General features: G+C 37.5%; 1 protein-coding gene across 1 annotated transcript in view; it reads right to left on the bottom strand.

Moving 5' to 3' along the window:
* Window positions 1–13,398: 13,398 nt before the first annotated feature.
* LOC143246976 (ubiquitin carboxyl-terminal hydrolase 2-like) overlaps window positions 13,399–25,194 on the bottom strand; it is a 35,290-nt gene continuing 23,494 nt past the window's right edge. The window contains exons 4-12 of the mRNA XM_076494247.1: window positions 23,786–23,897; window positions 23,064–23,177; window positions 20,914–20,978; window positions 20,518–20,621; window positions 19,097–19,174; window positions 18,344–18,422; window positions 17,539–17,646; window positions 15,718–15,844; window positions 13,399–14,631 (exon numbers count right to left, since the gene is read on the bottom strand). Of these exons, the coding sequence (XP_076350362.1) occupies window positions 14,544–14,631; window positions 15,718–15,844; window positions 17,539–17,646; window positions 18,344–18,422; window positions 19,097–19,174; window positions 20,518–20,621; window positions 20,914–20,978; window positions 23,064–23,177; window positions 23,786–23,897 (875 nt within the window). The 3' untranslated portion in view covers window positions 13,399–14,543. The remainder of the gene's footprint in view (window positions 14,632–15,717; window positions 15,845–17,538; window positions 17,647–18,343; window positions 18,423–19,096; window positions 19,175–20,517; window positions 20,622–20,913; window positions 20,979–23,063; window positions 23,178–23,785; window positions 23,898–25,194) is intronic.

Raw genomic sequence — 25,194 nt, 5'->3', positions numbered from 1 at the left:
TTCTACTGCTATGTAATTAATTAACAATAACTCATCGTTAGTATCATCATGTTTACAACATAATTTGAGTTTCCTGTCCACATAAGAGTGAAATACAGAAACTTGCTAAAGCAGTGGCGTAGCTAGGGGAGGCAAGGGGGTACATCTGTCCCCGGGCGCAGCATCGGAGGGGCGCAAAATTGATGTTACATAAATAGGAATTACGGCTTACATTTTGTCACGAGGGGGTGCGAAAACTGACTTTGTCCCCTGGCGTTGAAAACTCGAGCTACGTCCCGGGCGTTGAAAACCCGAGCTACGTCACTGTTCTAAAGTTAATACGACAAAACCTTTGAAGTAGCGGAACTGTTTTACATACAAGTGTTCGGTATATAAAGTTATTTTGTGAACTTAAGCGTAAAACTTCTGTTAAACTGAATGTAGCCTGTGACAAACATCGTTGAATAACTAAATTGATTTGTTATTGTTAGGTAAACGTGACATATTTTTTTTTTACCAAACAATAACAGATCAACTTAATTTAAAAAAAAAAAAACAACAACAAACGACTCTATAATGTGTTACGAGACCATGAATCGTAGAGTATCGTAGTGACTTTTCCTTAGAGTACAACTATTGTAAATTACCTCGTACATTTTTTGTTACGAATTGTAATTTTGGCACTCAACTTATAAGCTGAGAGTCGCGGGAACGAATCCCCCTCACTCCAAACATGCTTGTCCTTTCAGTCGTGAGGGCGTTATAATTTCAATCCCACTATTCGTGTGTGAAAGAGTTGTGCAAGACTTTGCTGTGGGTAGTGGTGACTGGCTGCCTTCCCTCTAGTCTTACAGTGTTAAATTAGGGATGGCTACCACAGTTATATCTCGTTAGATTTGCGCGAAATTAAAAAAAAACAACACAAAACAAATTGAAATTTAGATTTAAAAGTTAAAATAAAGGTCGATAAATATCCAATTTATGATCCTTGTCAACAAGATTGAGAGACACTTTTTATTTTTAATGTAACTATATTTTATATACAAACAACAACACAACTTACATTATTACATGATTTATACACAAAAGTCTCGCAAACAGTATTTACTTTTCTATCTGGTCTGGAACTTCCTCTATCTTATCGAGGGTTCCCTATAAGCGAATTAATTTCGAGTTGATGTAGACACAATTCACTTAACGGGAAGCTAGCTAGTTCTGGTTCATCACTCTTCGATAATCACACGTCGAGTTATTCACCGCTAAAGTTATACAGTGTCTTCGTAAAAATACTGATGTCCGATGTGAATTCACTGAAGTTAAATCGTTTACAATGTTCGAAATTTATAAACGTTGTTGATCATATATCTGAAGTTCCCAATTAATAAGTGTCTTTTGGTACATCCCGTTGGTTACTTTGTAGGACATAGGAGAGTTTCAAGAAAGTTCAGCCTGCACAACAATACAGACGATACACTAGTGTTTACATACGCAGGTATATTTTTTTAATTCTTAAACACGAGAATCTTCTACGGTTTTACTGAATAGGCGGGAATTTTGCAACAGAGATTTAACAGTGTAAGATGTGTATATTTTAAAATATAACTTTAACTAATGTAATAAAATATACATATGAGACTAAGCCTATCCCATTTTTATTCAGGTATAAGTAGTAATTATTTTTAAAACTCAAAGGATAAATAATATCCAGGGATCAGGGAATCAGTTGTTATTCTTTTTAAGTAATAATCCAACACCGTAATATGGAATCTTCCTTTATAAATAGGGTAACTTTCCTCCACAGGCCGTAAACAGCTAACCAGTCTAATAGAATCTATCACATACTCTTTTCGTTATCAAGACTTTAAACCACAAAACATTCCACATCTCGGACGTGGGTATAAAAGCAGGGAACTTTGTGATACGAGGCTCTTTACGTCTTTTCAATTCTTATAAAGGAGAGGATATTTTCACAATGTTTTTTATTTTGATCCTTCGGAGAGTATATGAAATGAATCTATGGACAGTGAAGAGCTGACGCCCGCTTGCTTTATTTTGTATACTAAATAATAGGCCCTGTTCTAGAATCATTAGGTTGAACTTTATAAACATGTGTTTTAGGCCATTTCAATCCACACCAACTTGTTGGGATCCTGGTGGAGTTCGCTTAAAGTTATCCTATTATTATTATTCATAAGATTGCTATCGTAGCTGTACATCCGCCTTATGTAAATTGTCAGCCCCATCACAATGGTGTTACATTGTTTTCTTATAAGGTATTAGATTACCTTATCTTTGACTGCAGCCACATGTAATGTAACGTTGCTCTCAAAGTGACTTATCTTTCATTTGGAGTGTGGATTATTAGAGTGCACACACTTATAGTGATTCTGTCGGATTCCATGTTGTGTCTCTGCTGCTCTGTGGTAAATCACACCAGTTAAAAAGCTGTGGTAAATGAATATATATGTTTTGTTATAGTTTCATGTACATGCCTCTGCTCTTTCAATTAGCTGACTCTTTCATGCTATGTTTAATTAACTTTGTTAATAAGTAATACCACCGTTAATTAGTTGTTAATAAGTTTCTCTAAACGTTCTTGGACCAGATTAGAGAATCACCTATCCAGTAAAGTTTGTTTGTTTGTTTGTTTGGGAATTTCGCACAAAGCTACTCGAGGGCTATCTGTGCTAGCCGTCCCTAATTTAGCAGTGTAAGACTAGAGGGAAGGCAGCTAGTCATCACCACCCACCGCCAACTTTTGGGCTACTCTTTTACCAACGAATAGTGGGATTGACCGTAACATTATACACCCCCACGGCTGGGAGGGCGAGCATGTTTAGCGCGACGCGGGCGCGAACCCGCGACCCTCGGATTACGAGTCGCACGCCTTACGTGCTAGGCCATGCCGGGCCCATCCAGTAAAGACACTGTCTTTTGTCGTGTTTAACTTTGATAATGTTTGTGTTAAAAAAAATATATATATATGGTTTCACTGCATTCTACATTGTGTCTAGTCTCTTTTAGAAACTCGGTGAAATTCGGAGAATTTGTATTTCGCTCCATTATGTATTTCCTGATCGAATCTGCTGTTATTCTCCGGAATATATTTTGTTGATATTAGAGGGGTGATTTTAGAGTACTTAACAGTGCCATACCGTTACGTGTATTAAGGTAGTGTCTTCATTATTACACATTACAAGCAAACACTCAATTTTCTGTAACCAACACGAAACAACAACTTTTAACCACGTCTCTATTTGGAATAACATAAACGGCGTAACAACGAATTAAGGATATTTTAGGATAACTGATCCAGAAACTCTATCTATTTAACAAATTCTAAGATCAACAGTTTTTCCCTTTTTCCTGGCTACACGAGAAATTGAGTTTCGATGTCTCTGCTTGGTGATTCATTTCAAACAGATAGACATCAGTCAGTACGACTTACCTCGTTGTACGATACATTGTGTTCCAGATTTAATACAAGCAGCAATTTCTATACTAAACTCACTTGGTCAGTTTTGGGGAATCAGTTAATGAATAAGTTAAGATTTTAATCTAATGAATAACTATTTAACTTATCTATTTAGTGCTCGAATCGTCTTAACTTTATAACAAGGGTAAGTAAATAAATAGAATGGATTCCATCTCTCCAGTGGAAAAATGTTTATATATATAAAGAAAAATTGGTTAAAATATCTTTCTCTCACGAAAACATTCTATACGAAATTCTATACGAGCTCATAGCTATTTTGTAACGGTGAACCAATAATCTCTTCTCTTGTCCATGTTAAAATGTAAAAACCTTAGGAGACAAGCTCTTACATCACAACGTTATGTGCTAAGTGACTTATGGCTCAGCGGTAGTTGTCAAGGGTTATTTATATAATATTAAAGACCAAATGTTGTTACTCACAGCTCAAATGGTTTGTTGTGTAGTTTTGCGCTTCGCGAAAACTATGATATCACTTGTTTTTGTTTCGGGCCTTGACATAGCCTGGTGGTTAGGGCGCTCTACTCAAAATATGAGAGCCACCGCTTCGAATCCTCATCAAACCAAACATGCTCGCCCTTTCAGTCGTGGTGACGTAATAATGTTGCGGTCAATTCCACTATTCGTTAGTAAAAGGAGTAGCCAAAAAGTTGGCGGTGGGTGGTGATGAATAGCTGCCTTCTCTCTAGCTTTACATTACTAAATTATGGACGGCTAGCGCAGGTAGCTCTTGTGTAGTTTTACGAGAAATTAAACAAACAAACAAACTCCTTCTGTACTCCGCTTACCAGGTGCTTGTGAGACAACAGTTAGTGTACGGACTTACAACACTAAAATCATAGGTTCGATTTCTCTCGGCAAATATCTCGAAGTGGCTTTGCTATAAAACACGCACACGTGCGCTCACCCAGTAGGGAAAAGATGGCTTTTACTATTTTTTTTACTTATTGTTTGTCGAATATTATATCTGTTATCAAATTGCACTTTGTTATGTGATGCGTGTGTTTAGAACTGTTCACAACCATAAGAGCAGTGACAATATACCATTTAGAACAGCTGGGGCAGTACCTCAGATTTGGCGAAACGTGTAGTCCTGTGTACAGATTCGTGTAGTGCCTTTCTTCTACCATGTAGATATTGTTGCTGCAACTGGTATATTTGCTGTAAGAAGTGGAGGCCTAGGTTGAACTTGGGATCATGCTTATAGAATTTCAGGTACTAAAACATTCAAGGTTGGAAACTTCCTAAAGCTTGGTTTTTAAATTTCTATTTCTTTTATTTATGTCCTGGCTTTTGTTATGCTCAATTATAGGCAAATCAGCATTTGATATGGCAGCTAACTTTATATATTGTAATGATAATAAACATAGCTTGTAACTAGCTGATATGGCTCATGATGATTTACTGTAGCTATTGACTATTTGACCACATTAGTTTGAGATGTAAAATGTTAAGCTGCAGCTGGCGATTGTCATGGAGATTTGTTTGAGATTGTAGTGAGCATTTAGAGTTTTTGTGTAACTGAATTCTCTATATAATGCATAGCTATGGGTAACTATATGCTTAAACTAAGTGCATAAATCAAAGTTTATCAATGGAAAAGCCTTTCGAATAAAACATATATTCCTAAAACATCGCTTTAAAAACTTCGTGTCTCTTAAAGTAATTATTCTACGAATGTGTGTAATAGAATTTAATGTTATGTGTAATGATTTTTTCTCTTACTGTACTTCGTACATAATATAGGGTTTGACATCCTAAAGACATCAATTGTATAGTGTACAAAGCACTGAATATTTACGTTACATTCATCTAACTTTCATCTATTAGTGGCTGTAATTTCTGTTTCACTCTGTACTTAAGAAAGCTAACTTATTATTATGATGTTATTTAATAAATTGTCTTTTCAATACTGTACCCTATTAAGTATCCTACAAAAGGTTTGGGTGCAATATACCAAGCTGTTTTTATTGTAGATTGACAAGAGAATAGTAATGATGAAAATTGCAAAAGGGCCATTTTGAGTGAAGTTTCTTTCCTTTGTAAGGTTCGTATGGCACACAGTGTATTAATGGCGTGTTAGATAAAGACTCCTCGTATAATTTTGTTCGAAATTATTGGTTTGTTTTGAATTTCGCGCAAAGCTACGCAAGGGCTATCTGCGCTAATCGTCCCTAATTTAGTAGTGTAAGACGAGAGAGAAGGCAGCTAGTCATCATCACCCACCGCCAACTCTTGGGCTACTCTTTTACCAACGAATAGTGGGATTGACCGTCAGATTATAACGCTTCCACAACTGAAAGAGCGGCATGTTTGGTGTGATGAGGATTCGAACCCGCGACTCTCGAATTACGAGTCGAGTGCCTTAACCATCTGGCCGTGCCGGGGCATCGTTCGAACTGAATACAGAAGTTGAGACACTGTAAGAAATATTTGTTTTATGCTAGAGAAGATTAGAGAAGATTTGAAAAATAAAATGAAACTATTACGTTAAAACTCTCGCGCCAAATTACCCGATAATTGAGAGAAAAAACTAAAACGTGAACCGAAAATGGCGACGTGCTGTTAGAGCACTGTAATGTGTCAAATTACAGTTTAGTTGTGAAGAATGTTTACCTCCTCCTAAATAATGTCCTTCGTTTTGATTATGTTACGTAAACATGCACACTTAATTCAATAAATGTGTAAAAGTAACAGGAATACGAAAAACATAACAAAACAGTTGGCTTATTCATAAGTGGTGTCTTGTAATATTACAAAACTGTAATAAAACAAAAACAAACAAAAACTCTTCATCAGGTAGTATAAACCGTGTTACATGGAGAAGAAGGTTTATAATATTAACCGTGTTACATGGATGGAAAGGCTTATTGGGTTTATTCAGTTGTGTTTGTTTGTTTTTGAATTTCGCACAAAGCTACTCGAGGGCTATCTGTGCTAGCCGTCCCTAATTTAGCAGTGTAAGACTAGAGGGAAGGCAGCTAGTCATCACTACACACCGCCAACTCTTGGGCTACTCTTTTACCAACGAATAGTGGGATTGACTGTCACATTATAACGCCCCCACGGCTGGGAGGGCGAGCATGTTTGGCGCGACGCGGGTGCGAACCCGCGACCCTCGGATTACGAGTCGCCGCCTTAACGCGCTTGGCCTATTCAGTTGTGAGGCCCATACATTAAAATTTCATTCATAAAAAGATACTCAGGTATATTACTTGTTTTATTTTCTGTTTCAATGAAGCTCTGTTTTTAAATATTGTGCCCACGGTGGATATCTGACCCTATTTCTGTTTGATCTTGATTTGAGGTGACATTGGAAGGTCAGGTACAATCTTGACCTCTTCCTCTCACGCTCGTGCGTGTTGTTAGTAATCTTATGATTGGGTGCTCTCAAATGTTGAACCCAACGTAAAAAAGGTGTTGCTTTGATAAATGGTTATTTCTGTGAATTTAAAACCCATAGCGGAACCCATTTGTTTTCTAACATTGATCGTTTGTACTGGAATACACCAGCTGTATATAGTACACATGTTCCAACGTTTCTTATATTGTTGGCTTCTGTGTGTTTACATAAATACCCTTTATCGGACCATAATTTTATAACGTATAATCTTTCATACTTACTCCTAAACCCCTAGAGGAGCTTCTATAAAGTAAATTATTGTGACCAGTGGTAATAGGATTTAATACACTGTTGCCATTTAAGGAAGTCGCGGACCACCTCCAGTTCATAGACCGCTGGTGGAAACTGGTTTCTAACGCGCAGGAATTTGGAACAAATATAATTTCTTTCCCTTTCCGGATTTTTTAAAACTTCAAACAAAACAATATTTTTTTCTTCTAATTTTACAGATCGTTTAGTTTATTTCCATCAGTTTAAATTTTTTTTTTTAAATTTATCATGTCTAAAGTGGGCTTACCGTAAGCCAACTCTACTAAGTAAACGAACTGAATTACGTAATGTTCTAACCCAAAACACTGCAGTCTATATTGGGGTGTATCATCGGTGAATTCGGTCGCTGTTAGAGGTATTCGAACGTCAAAACTACTTTTCCAGTTAATAACTGTTCACTTTTTAGAATTAAAACAAACGTTATTTGAATATTAGTATATATTTTCAGTCCAGAAGAACAGACTGGAACCGCTGTTTTTCTTCTGGTTTTTTTAAAAACTTTTTTATGTAGGAGGAAATTGGAATTCTGGATTCGATCTCGGTGCTGGACACAGTGTAAGAGGCCCCGGCATGGCCAAGCGTGTTAAGGCGTTCGACTCATAATCCGAGGGTTGCGGGTTCGAATCCCGGTCGTACCAAACATGCTCACCCTCCCAGCCGTGGGGCGTTATAATGTTACGGTCAATCCCACTATTCGTTGGTGAAAGAGTAGCCCAAGAGTTGGCGGTGGGTGGTGATGACTACCTGCCTTCCCTCTAGCCTTACACTGCTAAATTAGGGACGGCTAGCGCAGATAGCCCTCGAGTAGCTTCGCGCGAAATTCAAAACAAACAAACAAACAGTGTAAGATGGCCCTATTGTTCAGCTCTGTTTGCTTTCGTTCAATTTCTTCTCTAATTTTGAAACGACAGACTAAAAGCGAGACGGCTTCCAGTAAATGGCACCCACCTCCGAACCTTGTATGACTCTTTATCTAACCGAACAGTAGAATCTGACTGTCACCATTACAACACACTCTCGACCCTACAGTGCTGAGTGTGTTCCGGTATCACAGCAACAGGACAGAAACATTGAATTTACAGGTCCGGCATTGTTATGAGGTGAAACTCCCTAACAATTGGCTTGATTACGAAAACTGAAGCCTACCAGTGGTAAACCTATGAGGGTTATCAAGCTAAAACTCGAGTTTCGATATCTTTGGAAGGCAACACAGATTGCCCGTTGCGTAGCTTTGCGCTCAACAACCCAATACCTATCTCTTCACATCGCATAGCTTTAAAACTATAATTCCAATGATTTATTGTTATTAATTAAATATAGCTCTTTAGTTAAAGTTTCCATTCAAAGATGTTACAAAATCGAAATCATTGTTTATATACACGTGAGCATGTATTTTCTGCACTAGTTAGGCTTAGGTTAATTGTTTAAAACCTTGCTGATTAATTTAAAAATTTTCCCCCTCTGTTAAGACGTCATCTTTAAGTTAATTTAACATTAATAATTTGAGCTGTGTTCCATAGTAAATAATCACTGGGTTCAACTAGCTATGATACAAACAATTAATGCGCATTATGGCATAGTTACACTTAGTGACGTAACGTAAAGAGACAGACAAATACAGTGTCTTTATATCAGTTAGAATAAGATATCATTGCATGATATATCTTCATATAACGTATGAAAAAACTGTCAGTGCACAGAAAAAACAGTTTTAAACTCGCAAAAGAAGCCAGGAACTACGTTTTAAGGTCAATAACTCCTCAACACCAGGTGGCGTTAGTGAAGCGACAGCGTACTCAATTTCTTGTTGTTGTTGCATTTAAAATTCGTTCTCTGCATGTAAGTAAATGTTTAAAACACTGAATGAGATACAACTATTATTCCAATCCTTAATCCACGAACTATTTTATATACCATTCACTTCCGGGGGGGTCCACATGGTGTAGCATACTGAGTAATTTCATATTTTTTGTCAGTTGGCATACCCAACGTAAATAACAGAACAAAATAGTTTGTATAAAGTTACTATTTCACTGTCCATTTTACATACAGAACCCCAGCTAGTGAAATTAACTGTTAAGATTTACGTTTTAGGGTTAATATGGTGAACCAGATATACGTTATTACGATGAATACTGGTCCGGCATGGCCAAGTGGGTTAAGGTGTTCGACTCGTAATCTATGGGCTACGGGTTCAAATCCCCATCGCACCAAACATGCTGGCCCTTTCAGCTATGGAGGCGTTATAATTTTACAGTCAATCCCACTATTCGTTGGTAAAAAGAGTAGCCAAAGACTTGGCGGTAGGTAGTGACGACTAGCTGCCTTCTCTCTAGTCTTACACTACTAAATTAGGGACGGCTAGTGCAGATAGCCCTCGAGTAGCTTTGTGCGAAATTCAAAAACAAACAAACAATGATGAATACAATTCAAACACAATTAAAACGCCCTTGGACTCACTTTATATTTTGATTTGACTGTCAACTTAACAGTAATAGGAAAGGTTGAAACTTCGAGTTTTATATAGAATGAAACCGATCCTATATACGTGTTGGTTCATGAAGGCGATCATTTGCCCTCTTGCTTAACGTTTTTTATCTCCCAGTGTTAACGTCCTTACCATACGATCCCACCACGTTTAAAGCACTTGAAGCAATTTTATGACCTACAATTAAAACGGGCAGGATAAAGTCCATTGCAGCAAAAAAAAACCCAAAAAACACACACACAGAGAAAAACCATCAAAGGTGGCTTATTTCATTCATTAAAATAATCGTATCATTTCACTTAAGAGTCTAACAATCTGTAAGATTACCGATTTCGTAATTTCTGTTCTCTTATCGTGAGTGTTACACAGAAGAGTGTAGGCTGTGTGAAAAAAACGATTCTTCAACATTGGGTTTCAGTTCTTTATGTAGTGAATTATCAAAGATAAACCATGTACCTCACAAACGAAACGGCAGTCAGTTTTGCTAACGAAACTAGCTATTCCGAAGGTGATGACATTGAACAGTTTTGGTTTTTTTTGTAAAGCCTATCTGTTTCAGCTCAAAACTACACAGTGCGCAATATGGTCTCTGTCCGTTGCGCTGAACCACGAGGGGGAGAGAACGTTTTAAACGTGTTTTAACTTGGTTATTTTAGAGTAAAGCCAGGCCCAGCATGGCCAGGTGGTTAAGGCAGTCGACTCGTAATTCGACGGTCATGGGTTCGAATATCTGTCCCATCGCACTTACTAGAAACCGTTGGTTTGTGCTCAACTTAAAACAAATATAACACAAAAACCTTCGTTCCTTGACTCTATTTATATATTAACCAGTAAAGATGTAAGAAGTGTTATTTATTATGTCTGTATTATTCGAGTGTTGCAAATTTATGGTTATCTCTCTAACACTATCCTTCTTATGGGTAATTTATATCTCTCTAACGCTATCCTTCTTATGGGTAATTTATAACTCTCTAACACTTTCCTTCTTATGGGTAATTTATAATTCTCTAACACTATCCATCTTATGGGTAATTTATAACTCTCTAACACTATCCATCTTATGGGTAATTTATACGGCCGGCTTGAATGTAAAGCTGTCTGTTGAGTGAAAAGAAGACGACGTTTCGGCTTCTGTTCTGAGGCCTTCAGGACAGTTCTGAAGAAGGGCTCGGTTTGTTTGTGTTTGTTTGTCTTTCTTATAGCAAAGCCACATCAGGCTATCTGCTAAGCCCACCGAGGGAAATCGAACCCCTGATTTTAGCGTTGTAAATCTGTAGACTTACCGCTGTCTCAGCGGGGAACAGAAAGGCTCGGTATAGAAACCGAAACGTTGTCCTCTTTCGTTTGAACGACCAGTTACGGTCCATTAAAGTTGTCACGTTTACTTCGTCTTTTCTGTCTAAAGGTCCATTGAAACAAGGACATGGATTTTAAGAAACTTTGGATTCTGATGGTTGTTCCCTATCCCACCCACTCCTGAGTGCAGTGAAGAATTATCAGTCTTTCTGTTGTAGTTTCACTGACAATTTTCCCGCATAATTAACATTTCTCAATTCCTGTCTTTTATTTGTATGAGGCCCCGACATGGCCTGGTGGTTAAAGCACTTGACTCGTAATCCGAGGGACGCGGGTTCGAATCTTCGTCGCACGAAATATACTCGTCCTTTCAGCCGTGGGGGCCTAATAGTTGGCGGTAGGTGGTGATGACTAGCTGCTTTCCCTCTAGTCTTACACAACTATGTTGGGGATGGCCATCTCAGATAATCCTCGTGTAGTTTTGCGCAAAATTCGAAAAATAAAAACAAAACAGAGCAAAGCCACTTTAGGCTAGTTGCTATGTCCGCGGCAGGAAATCGAGTCTCGTTGTAAGTTTATAGATTTACTGCTGACTCATCGGGAAGGCAGGCGTTGTAACAAATTGTTACAAGGGGTCTTGTTCAAGATATATCGTAGCTGGCTTAAAACAAAGAGCAATACAACAAACTACACTCACGAATCAGAAAAAGGGCTCCATAGAAAAAATATGCTGCTGGGACAACGATCTGAAAAGTTGAAACTGGTTGGCAACTCCAGGGTGTGGTGAATAAAGAAACACATGTTGCAAAGGTCCTGATGTTCCGTCTGGTTAGATGTGAAGATATTTATTGATAAAAGAGACGAGTATTTGTTTGTTTTTAATTTCGCACAAAGCTACTCGAGGGCTATCTGCGCTAGCCGTCCCTAATTTAGCAGTGTAAGACTAGAGGGAAGGCAGGTAGTCATCACCACCCACCGCCTACTCTTGGGCTACTCTTTTACCAACGAATAGTGGGATTGAGCGAAAATTATAACGCTCCCACGGCTGGGAGGGCGAGCATGTTTGGCGCGACAGGGATGCGAACCCGCGACCCTCGGATTACGAGTCGCACGCCTTAACCCACCTGGCCATGTCGGACCCCAAGAACGAGTAAATTTCAACCGAGAAAAACTTCTGCCCCATATTACTTTCGCACCCCATTACATTCGCGGGTTCGAATCCCAGTGTGTAACTTTGTACTTAATTCAAAATAACAACAACAACAATTTCCCCAGTGTTACAGCGATATGTCTTACAAGTCTAGAAATCGGGCGTTCGACTTTCACTCTGAGTATCGCGGGTTTGAATCCTCGTCACACCAAACATGCTCGCCTTTGCAGGCGTGGGGTCATTACAGTATGTCGCTCTGTTTCACTACTCGTTGGTATAAAAAGTAAGTGATAACACCTAGCCGCTCTCTCTTTAGTCTTACATTGCTAAATATTAGGGCAAACAATTTCGTATAAAACTGAAGTTGCATATGAGTGGTATTGTTTGATTGGAGGACATTGTTGTCAGTACTAGGAGTGGCGTTATTTAATTGTAGGAAAATATAAAAATGAACAGGTCCTGAAGTCCATTAAATCTGGAGTGAAGAAGTTCGTTTACCTACACAGTGTAGCCTTTGTGTATATACAGGCGAGGAACTGTATCTCAGACTGTCAGAAATCGTTATATGCGATTTTACTGCTATCTATTGGTATTGTGTACAATGAACGGCAGCCATTCGGTCCGTTTTTTACCTCAGTCACCCAAAATTTAATTTGCATCCTAAATCGTCTAGAGATTGATATAAACCGGTGCAGTTTTAAACCTTATCTAGAGCAGATGGCCCTCGTGTAGCTTTGCGCGAAAATTCAAAAAAACATATATAGTTATATTCATATGCCAAATAAAAACTGAAATATTTGTTCACCTGTTTCATATGGTTGTGGCTAAGTCGTTCATTCACAAGACACTAAAATGACGTCACGTAAAACGTACGCACGTCGTGCAAGAATCACGAGATTTATACCATCTATAGGGTACAATACAGCATGACAAAAGCAAGAAATGAAAATAATTGTCACTCTTAATTTCTTTGGGTTTTATTTGCTCTTGAAACAGGGCACTGTCGTGAACTTGCAGAATTAGTGTTAAAACTGGTTAAGTTTACGCGTCAGATATCGATTCTGTCATCTGCTCCAGCCTAACACTAACTCGCCTTATGTAGTTACAGTTTGATAACGAAGAATGGTCGGTTTTTTATTTTATAAATTACACTGCGCAACAATTTTTTTTTAAGTTTTTGCTGATTGTGACAGGTACCTGGTGAGTATGCACAAATATAGTTTTGGTTTTGCTTCATCACGTAGGAACTCTGAGAAATAGACAGTTAACTGTTTACCGCCAATAACGTATTTAATTACGTTTATGTTTCTAATACGCTATTAAGTTCAACATAATTAAAAGTGTTTTGCTTTTGATTTTCGTTTGTATTTAATGTCCGGTGCATCACGTTACAGTGTCCAGCAGTAGTCAGCAAGCATTGACGGATTCCAACTGTCCAGATATCGTTTTTCCATTGTAGCAAAACTGAAGATTTCGATGAAACGGTACGTGATGGACAAACTTGGATGTGATTTTCGTGATCAGCAGTCAAAAATCTATAAGGAACACCTAACAGTGTTCAAGAAGCAAAAACTTTGTTGTACAGTGTTGTTGTCATGGCTTTTGGAACAGTTTCGTAAAGGTGGAAAAAAAAATCCTTTACAATTCTTTACCTTGTTACAGGTGAACCAATGTAAAGAACTCTCAATTGTTCTTGTTCTGATCAGTCATTCTTGTCGCATGTTGACAATGGATGGTAGGACAGCGTAAGTTACGGTTTTACGACTTTTTAGTCCGGGCTTCGATTCCTCGCGGAGAATACAGAAAATAGTCCAATATGGTCTGAGCGGAAGACGAAGAAATAGTGTGTGTGTGTGTGTGTGTTTTTCTTATAGCAAAGCCACATCGGGCTATCTGCTGAGCCCATCGAGGGGAATCGAACCCCTGATTTTAGCGTTGTAAGAGGCAGTTTTTAGTGGCTGTTTATACACTGCACGAACCAGTAATTTATAGCTATTAATTATTAACGTAGTTCTTATAATAAAACGTAACTCGTAGTTTCGTTTTACCAATCGTTTATTCCAATATATATATCAGTAACTTTTCATTGTTTGTTACATTGTTTCAGTGGATAAATAAACGCGACAAGTAGTTTTCATAATCTCCGAATAGTTCGTTTAAATGTAATAATTACAATTAAAAAGGTAGTAGATAAACCAGTTCTTTATATAAATTAATTTCCTCTCATGGAAATGGTGGAAAAGGAGAGTTGTAACAGAAAACGTTTCTGTAAATTATTAAGCTGAGATTTATTTAAATATATTTCAAAATTTTCTCCATCTTGTAACTAGAATCTCTCTATACGTTCTTGTACGGAGTTGTGTGTCAAACGTTCGCACGATCCGCGTGTTATGAATTCGAGTATCTTGTGTTCGAGAGTTTGGTATAAGCTAACCACGTGACCATGAATATGTGCTACAGTATTTCAGAGTCGTGAGCAGAGATTTGACAGTTTATAGAACAGAATATACGCGTTTGGTGAGATCACTTGAGTAGAAAGAACCTTGGAAACCCTGGAAAAAGAAAGACATTAATCATGAACATTAACATTTTACAAAAACAATACTAGTTGTAGCAAATAGAGGAACTTTTGAAAGTAAGAAACGTGTCTTGTAAATCTGAGCAAGTTTATCTCACACGAATTTAACTTTGTATGGGCGACATAAGGGTGGGGAGATCCTCCTTTGGGTTTCGTAACGCTTACTATCTTTTGACCTTTGCAGATTTAAGATCAGGGTATTATATTCTCACTTAGTGTTTACGAATCCCATAATAATCCACTAACGTGCAACGATCGTTTTTTCTTCTTGAGAGTTTGTATCCTCTGGCCCTTGCTCTAAGCACCCCCCACCCTAGCACCAAGATCTAAAATGACATCACCCCTGTTTAGAGGAACTGCGTTCAAGCTATAATACTAAAATTAATTTCACTTTGTCATCAGAAGAGAGAAAAACGAAACAGGTTGAGTTTAATTTTAAATATGTATTGAACATATGCGTTCAGGGCCTCAATTGTGTGATTATAACTTGCTGGAAACAATGCACGTGATTTATCTTATAGAAAACGAAATATTTTTAGCAGACGGAGGTCTCAAAAACTGACCAGAATCCATACAATACGGAGTTGTTTTGGATATTCGTAAAAGCTATTCAAGGGTCATATGTACTGGAACCTGAAACTAGAGGGATGGGCAAGTGTTTAACGCCCACCACCACCTCTTGGGTTACTGTAACCAACTAGTGGGTTCTTCTTTTCTTATAATATACCCACGATAGCGTAAAGAGTCGAGCGTACAATTCTTTCCCTGGTAAGAAGACATTAAACTTATACCCTCGGATCCTCAGCCCGAGACGTTAACCACTAAGGTTGGCTTAGCTGCAGCTTCCGTTTAAAATTTGTTATCGTTTTGTGGTTGATTAAAATTGTTTAAATGAGATTTAGATAAATGGAAAGACAAATAGATCGATGGCTGAATAAACAGAGACAAACAAACCGTTAAGTGTGGTTAAGTAACATTGAAGAAAGACAGGTGGCTGGACGGACAGAAAGATAGGTGTAGATCAAAGCAACATGATTTTGTCAATGTCTTATTAGCTCACCTGAGGTCGTTGAAGTGGTGCCACTCTTTGGTGGCAGGATGACGACACGTCGCTGTGTAGTGACCAGATTCATCAGATCCGCTGTGAAGAACTACAGCGTATAGAGTGTACACTGGAATCTTAGATCCTACAGAAAACAACTAGAGAGTTGATACACACAAAACCGTTAAGAAAACTGTTGCTATGAAATATCCTGTTTAGATTTGCAAGAAAAGAAACTAAAATATAACACATTTAAACACTCCAAAATATGGCGGGTTTTTCTGTTGTTGTTTTTTTATTGTAAGTCACTAAAATCGAAGCATGCACAGTTAAGGATAGAGTTAAACTTCGTTAGGCTTAGGGTATGTAGGGTTTCGGTTGATATGGCCCATTCAAACTTAGAGCTATGGTTGTATCATGAGAGTAACAGTCAGTCCCATTATTCGAATTAAAAGGTTACACAAGATACTGACGAGTGCTTGTCCGCCATTTGATTTATTGTTTAATATTAAGGACGACCGACCTGGTCGTGTAGTGCGCGTGCGTATAAGGTGCCAATGAAACAAATAACAGCATGTAAATATTTTACGCATTCTTTGTACCCCATATACACTACTCACAAACATTGAATGACAATGGGGTGTATATACTATTAGATTTGAAGAGATGAAACAGACGTTTAATAGTGACAGTATGTGGTTTTTTACGAATAGCGCAGGTAAGCAACACCACGTTAGTTGAAAAATTAGTTCAAGTGAGATTTCAAAATAAAAGAAAACAACAACAAAACACCAGTATTTGACTCCAAGAATTTAAAATACTTATGTTAAAGAAACTTCACAAAATGAATCTGTGGTGTTCAAGTCCTAATGTTTAGGACTTCTGTACATGTGTTCGTTTTACCGGACTTGTGTGCAGCACAATCCATTTCTGGATAATGGCAACTCCAAAATCCTGGACTATCGTAGGAAGAGATTTTTCACTCTTGTATCACATTTTCTGCGAAGTCCCACACACGTGCTCGATGGGATTTGGGTCCATTGTCTGTTCTTTCATCCAGAAAAAAAAAAAAAAACATCGCTGTTTGAGGACAGGAATCCTGCTGGCAGACGAACTGATTTTGGACAGAAAAACGTCAAGTCATTTACAACAGGATTTCATCCATGTAACATCCTGGTGTCAGGGATTCTTCATCCAACATACAGGTCTGTACGCACCCCTATCTGCAAATACCATCTCACATGTCCAGATATGGCCAGGTGGTTAGGGAGATCGACTTAAAATGTGAGAGTCGAGGGTTCGAATACCCGTTCCACCAAGTATGCTCGCCCTCTTTCATGGGGGGGGGGCGTTATTATGTCATGGTCAATCCAACTATTCGTTGGTAAAAGTAACCAAGAGCTGCTTTTCGCGAGAAATTAACGCTGGATAGCGCAAATATACCTCGTATAGGCTTGCGAGGAGTTCAAGCCCAACCAGTCCACGTTCACTTAAAACAAACTGAAACTTAATCTTTAATAAGGCTCATACCTCTACAGATTATTGGTAAGGTAGTCTGAGAATAATAAGGTAGAATAATTTTACCACTTCTTAATGAAAGTGAAAGGTCACGATTTTCAGACTACAATTTATTCATAAACTATTGTACTATAAAAACAAGTCTTACCATTTCCTGAGAAATAAGGTCGAAGGTCAAGATTTTCCAGACTACAATTTATTCCTAAACTATTGTACTAAAAAAAACAAGTCTTACCATTTCCCGAGGAATAAGGTCAAAGGTCAAGATTTTCCAGACTACAATTTATTCATAAGCTATTGTACTATAAAAACAAGTCTTACCATTTCCTGAGGAATAAGGTCGAAGGTCAAGATTCTCCAGTGGGTAATCTATTTCACTGTTCGGCAGCTTAGTGTAATCTCTGCCAGTTGAGTTGAAACGTTTTAAATCTTACGTACAAATTAAGGAATCTATAAAGCTTCCTATAAAATACTTTTATGTGGTCAAGCTATAATGTTTTGTTTTACCATAATAAAAATTAATCAGTGGTTTTGCAACCTGTAGGGACTATCTAAGAATGGCCTTCAAAATAAACTGATCCTTGGGCGGCAAAAATATTAAGATGGCTGAGAACATGTATAGATTAGTCTGGTTATTTTCGCAAATAAGCCACCGGGCGGAGCCACAGTGATACAGTATTCTAATAAACTGGTACACTAAAGCACTTTGGGCAAAATGTCCTAGGCAAGGCTCGAACCCAAGATCTGACTAACTGAGCCGGCTCGGCATGGCCAGATGGTTAATGTACTCGACTCGTACTCCGAGGGCCGTGAGTTCGAATCCCCGTCACACCAAAAATGCTCGCCCTTTCACCCGTGGGAGAGTTATAATGTTACGGTCAATCCCAATATTCGTTGGTGAAAGAGTAGCCCAAGAGTTGGCGGTGAGTGGTGATTACTAGTTGCCTTGCCTCTAGTCTTACACTGCTAAATTAGGGACAGCTAGCGCAGAGAGCCCTCGTGTGGCGTTGCGTGAAATTGAAACCAAAACTCACAGAGTAAGACGTGAACCTATAGGCCACACTGCCTCCAAAGTATTAAATAGTAAAACTGTGGGTTAACAATATAAATTAACCAAGAAGGATACGGAGAACAAGAACATTTGGAAACCTGTGGAGGGTAAGCCTTTTGGAACATCTTTGTCTTTGTCTACACCGGGAACAAACCTGCAATTTGTAGAATTAAAAAAGGAATTATTCTAACTAAATTCAAAGTAAGTAAGACGTAAGTTATCTTAATACCTTGTTAACGAATAGTTTAAAAATAATCAATCAATCCAATCACACTTAGTCTGAGGCTTCGTTGATGTCAATTGAAGAGTTGAGCGCCCCAATCCCAAACTCCAGCTGAACTTATGGCTTTAGTGTGGTGATTAGAAAACTGTCGAAGCAAGAACAAAGTTTCCTTTCGACTCGTGCTATTAATTGAATAGTCTTTATTGGCTTGTTGTTTATATAAAATTTAACTTAATATTTGTTTTCAGTCCAGTTTTTGGTGTCCAATTTGGGAAACACCGAATTAAATCTCAGTTCTGTACGTATACGTTGGTTATAAAGACTTTAAAGATTATAGATTTTAGTTTAAAACCTATGCTTACACTTAACCATAAACAAACCTAATAACTTCAAGAAATAAAATTTTAATTGCACAAGAGTTTTGTGAAATGCTACTCAAAATGGAAATAGTTATAAATATTGCCAAGTGATGGAGCTTGCAACCTTGAACAATACATCACACACACACCATTGACTTTTAATGAATGAAGTTATAATCTACCGCACTACAAGAGATTAATCAATCCAAAGTAACTTGTAACAGTCAAGTTATAAGAACCACTTACTGGTTTTTCATGTGCGTCTAGAATCTCTTCCTTCGTAAACAAAGTTAAACACTGTTGTAATGAAACTTTGACACTTCCCTGAGGAAAACAAAACAAGTGTTAATGACACTAAATTAAGAGTTTTAAGCCTGTTAGTAAAATTATATAAGTTACTGTTAATTCAATGTTAAAATAAAAACAGTATTTCAATGACAAATAAGCTGACAAATACAGATAACAACTATACCGTCAAAAGACATTATCAGTGTTAGGCCTATTATATTGTTTACATGTCAAAAGACATAATTACTGTTAGGCCTATTATACTGTTAACATGTCAAAAGACATTATTACTGTTAGGCCTATTATATTGTTAACGCTACATTCTTTTTATAATGTTTTTTGTTTTGTTTCTTCAAGTCAAAAATAGAATGTAATAGGGTTTTAATCACATTATGTTCGCCATGCCCCTTCACGACGACGCGTGCCGCTTAATCCAGAAGTTGTTATAGCGGCCGGGTCTAAAGACAAAATAGAAAGTTCTGTGTGATATAGTAATGTCACATTACAAATACATTTAACCGTAATTAACGATTTGTTTGTTTTTCACATATGGTACTTCATTTATATCTAATAATCTTAAATACTTCAGGTATCTAAAATTCACAAAGTTTTGTTTAAAAAGCAGTGGAAGTAAAAAGTTTGTTTGTTTGTTGTTTGTTTTTCAATTTCGCACAAAGCTACTCGAGGGCTATCTGTGCTAGCCATCCCTAATTTAGCAGTGTAAGACTAGAGGGAAGGCACCTAGTCATCACCACCCACCGCCAACTCTTGGGCTACTCTTTTACCAACGAATAGTGAGATTGATCGTTACATTATAACGCCCCCACGGCTGGGAGGGCGAGCATGTTTGGCGCGACAGGGATGCGAACCCGCGACCCGGGAAGTAAAAAAGGCTTGGGCGTTTGTTTGAAGTTAAGCACAAAGTTACACAATGGAGTATGTGCTTTGCCCACCGTGGATATCGAGACCTAGTTTCTAGGGTTGCAAGACCGTAGACAAACACTAGTTTGTTGTTTTTATTTATAACTTACGTTTTATACTTTATTTTTATTTTGGCCTGGCATGGTCAAGAGGATTAAGGCGTTCGACTCGTAATATGAGGGTCGCGGGTTCGAATCCCCGTCGCACCAAAAATGCTCGCCCTTTCAGCCGTGAGAGAGTCATAATGTTACGTTCAATCCCATTATTCGTTGGTAAAAGAGAAGCCCAAGAGTTGGCGGTGGGTGGTGACGACTAGCTGCCTTCCCTCTAGTCTTACACTACAAAATTAGGAACGGCTAACGCAGATAGCCCTCGAGTAGCTTTGTGCGAAATTCAAAACAAACAAACAAGCTTTACTTTGTTAAATAATTAAATATTTAGTATCAGTAGTATTATACCTTAGGAATAGATATGGACAAATCCCAAAATGGATCAAAGGTCACGGAACTATAGCCACATACGGTACACTTAAGCCTACTCCTAAGTTGACCAAGGAAGATATCTGAAATATAAATGATACATCTTTAGCTTCGTTTTCAATTATGCAGTGAAAACTATTCTAAATATCCGCTAGGTGGCTACGTGTAAAAAAGATGTACGTGAGTGTATTTGAACTATTTTTAATCTATTTCTTTGCTATTCCTTCAACTGAGATACAAGTTAACATTTAACTTACGTCAGCATACAGTTCATATATTTAAGTGTTCGTTTTATAAATTGTAAACGTCATTTTATATACAATTAATTTTCCCTAAAAATAATTCTTAATATTAAAACACTGGTTTTAAACGTACCTATTATTTTGCTATTTTCATTCCTTAAGTATCTCACGAAAGCCTTCGTAGATTTCTCATATTCGCTGTTAAAAAAAGGAAAAAAAATCACTTTTACTGATTGTCGATATCCCAAAGTTACTAAAACAATTTTGCGAAGCAAAATTTCAGTACGACTGAAATTAGAAAGTCTAGTTTATTAATTTAACAAAATTCAGTTATTTGAAATTTCAGAATATTGTTGAAACTCCCTCTGTCGCATTCTTTGAGAAAATCACGTTTATAATCAGCGCATTAATTTACTGATTCACGTTTATAATCAGCGCATTAATTTACTAATTCACGTTTATAATCAGCGCATTAATTTACAGATTCACGTTTATAATCAGAGCATTAATTTACAGATTCACGTTCATAATCAACGCATTAATTTACAGATTCACGTTCATAATCAGAGCATTAATTTACAGATTCACGTTTATAATCAGCGCATTAATTTACAGATTCACGTTTATAATCAGCGCATTAAGTTACAGATCGACGTTTATAATCAGCGCATTAATTTACAGATTCACGTTCATAATCAGCGCATTAATTTACAGACTCACATTTATACTCAGAGCATTAATTTACAGGTTCACGTTTATAATCTGCGCATTAATCTACAGATTCACGTTTATAATCAGCGCATTAATTTACAGATTCACGTTTATAATCAGCGCATTAATTTACAGATTCACGTTCATAATCAGCGCATTAATTTACAGATTCACGTTTATAATCAGCGCATTAATTTACGGATTCACGTTTATAATCATTATATTATCACAAGAATGTATTTTAACCCCTGCATTTGTTTTTTATGCCTACAAAAAATAGTTCGCAAGTTGCAAAAGATGCACCTGATTATAATTTACCATACGAGTTTATTAGGGGAATAATTTACCCATAAAAAAACCAGGAGCCCGTGGGTATGGGGATTTTTTTATTTAAAAAGAAAACTACCTAATTTATTTCCTTTATTATTTGAAATGGCATTAAAACATTTCTTATTGGTTAACAGCTTGTTAACCGTGTAAGCTACCAGCATAGAACGTAAATATAAATTAATACAAATATTAATGTCATTATTTAATATTCATAAAAATACAGTGGTTCCCGAATGGAATCATAAGAGAGTCTCTCAGACATTACGATTTTGTAAAAGTTAAATTAGATTTAATGGCAATCGGTTCAGCAGTTCGCTAGTTGTAAGACGATACACGGTCCTATCAAGTAAGGGTATATAAACAGATAATCGCAGTTTATCACGAAAAATATTTTTCCAGTTACATTTTATTTCTGTATTATGAGTGAAAAAAACAAATATTTTGGCACAGCGAAAGAAACTCTTCTGATATTTCATAAGCATAAAACTAAATAAAGTGTTATCTGTGCTCTGCTCAGATTTTCTGAGATACTGAAACAGATTTTCTAATGATACAAGTCAGCAGATGTACCACTAGGAAGGCCGCTAACGGTCATCATTAGAACTAGTGACCAGTTTTGTTTATTTCTAATAAGCGCCAAACATGATGCGTGGAGTTAAGGATAGTAATAAGTCACTTTACAAAGTGTCCTCAAGCGACACGAGGAAACTTTGATGTTTCCAGACTAGATTCAATGAAAATTGTGGCTAACGAATCAAACATCGAATTTTATTATTTTACCTTTAAAGAGAGCGTTCTTTCATCTCATTTGGATTTCCGAGAAAAATGATGGAACAGAATAACACGTGTGACCATTTAGAGCGTGACAGGTGTCACCAGTTTCGCGACAAAAAAAGTGACTTTTGGATTTTTCTAGTGAGACAAATTAAGCGACAACAGTGGTAGTTAGGGGTTGGAGTCACCAAGCAGCCAACAGTGTCAGTACAAATATTTTTTATTGTTTTTGTGAATACGTATAAGTGTATTATTTTGGAGTTTCCTTTCATTTGTAAAGATTTTCCAATCCTGTTTAGGTTGGAGTTGTATGGGGATGCCATACAGGTTTTGTTAAGCAACATCTGACATCGTTAGAACATCTGGAAAGTAACAGATGTTTAAGGCTTTCCTGCGTATTCATCTTTTGCGAAGTTAACAGTATCGCGTGTTGAGGTTGTATTTGAAGCCAGAGAGCATCCATCTTACCCGAGAGACTCGTCAATATCTTTTGTAATAGGAGGGAGTTTCGTTTTCACCCTGTTCACGTCTTCGTGTAGCCCGTGAAGTAAGTACCTCATAAACTCTTGAGCGTCTTGCTGGCTACTTAGAAAAAAGAGTGGACATCTACTTGGGTTTGAAGTTGAATTAACGTGAAAGACATGTACAATAACAAAAATCGAACATTCGGTAAGATAACCACAAGGTATATTATCTTTTAATATATTCTGTTTTCTAACATTTATGCTAAGTATGAATATTATTTTAATTTCGAACAAAGCTGTTAGAAGGAAGGCAGCTAGTCAGTATCATCCACCAACTCTAACAAATAGTGGGATTGATCACAGTATAACTCCTCAACGGGCTCAGAGGATGTTTGGTGATAGTACTCGAACCCACAATGGAAGATTACAAGTCCAATAATACTCTAACCAACAGAACACGTTAGGCTTAAGACAATATTGAAAATATTGTAACAGTTATATACAGAAGATAGGAGTGTCGGTGGATGATTCGGTTATATTTCCCAATAAACATTATTTTATCTGACATGAATAACAATACATGGTTAAAACAAGAAATAGCAACAGGTATACCTGTAGAAACCAACTTATAAACAAGATTATTCAGTAATATCAAATCTAAAAGTTTATTAAAAATAGATCCATTAAAAACTACATAATTAAACTATTTTAATTACGTTCACCGACCTGTTTCTAGGAAAATACGGTGTAAACTTCCTTATACAGCAATCGAAGTCTTCTAGTTTCGTCAGAATGTCAACGTTGACATCAGACATAAATTCGAGAAGTTTCGAGAAGGCTGTGGACAGATGAGGAAGTTAAAACATAGTTCAATTCTAGACTTGATCAAAATACTTAAGCCTACATTGAGAAGGGTATTGGTGATCTGAGACATGTTGAGATACGTTTTGAAGCTATACTTGTGTTTCCAGGATTAGCATCCGTTACAAAGGTTCGTGTTAAGTGTCAGAGAACTTGGATTACTGAGTAAGTTCTTAACAGTTTTGGGCCCGGCATGGCCAAGCGTGTTAAGACATTCAACTCATAATCTGAGGGTCGCGGGTTCGAATCCCAGTCGCACCAAACGTGCTCGTTCTTTCAGCCGTGGGGGGCGTTATAAAGAAAATCATTTATAAGCTTGCCTGTAGCTGCTTGCATCTCCAAACACAGATTCTCAAGGGTCTGAGAGCAAATTCAGGGAATCAGTCATCTCAGGGTACGTCATGTTCTGGCACTCAGAAGTTTTCTTGGCCTCATTTTTGCCTTTAGATTTCCATGTTACAACTATAATCCTGGGAATGTTAATCCTCGTGCAGTCAGACGTACAGTAGCTCTTCTCTTGGACTCAACGATCGGCGTACAAGTTCGAAATGACTTATCACTTTTACAGTCCAAATTATTTCCATATTTCGTCATCACGCCCGTTTTCCTGCAATCAGAGGTGTGTCCCGTGAGCTTTAGTAGGATGATGGGTGTATTACCGTGCATTTTACTATGGGCCCAGCATGGCTGAGCGTGTTACGGCGTTCCACTCGTAATCCGAGGGTCGTGGGTTCGAATCCCGGTCGCACTAAACGTGCTCGCCCTCCCAGCCGTGGGAGCGTTATAATGTGGCAGTAAATCCCATTATTCGTTGGTAAAAGAGTAGCCCAAGAGTTGGCGGTGGGTGGTGATGACTAGCTGCCTTCCCTCTTGTCTTACACTGCTAAATTAGGGACGGCTAGCACAGATAGCCCTCGAGTAGGTTTGTGCGAAATTAAACAAAACAAACAAACATTTCACTAGATGCTTTTCAACAACGACAGAAATATGGACTCAAGTTCAAAACTGTAATGGGTGAATAAGTTTATGTATACTTTTATTATTTAAAACCAAGCTTGAATAATACACACAACAGCTCTTGATTGGAAGCAAATAACGAAAGCCGAGGTAACTTTTTTTAGAACAAATTTAACCAGTAATCATAAAGAAAAACATAGTCAAGAATTCAGTAGTAAACAGTTCAATTAGCAAAACATTTTCAAGTTAGGCCTAGTCCTAAGGTAATGTAGGTTAATTCGTTCTCAATAATACCTAACTTCAAAGATAGATGTCAG

The sequence above is a fragment of the Tachypleus tridentatus genome, chromosome 3 (genome assembly GCF_004210375.1).
Source record: "Tachypleus tridentatus isolate NWPU-2018 chromosome 3, ASM421037v1, whole genome shotgun sequence".
Lineage (NCBI taxonomy): Eukaryota > Metazoa > Arthropoda > Merostomata > Xiphosura > Limulidae > Tachypleus > Tachypleus tridentatus.
This window is presented reverse-complemented; position numbering and strand designations above follow the sequence as displayed.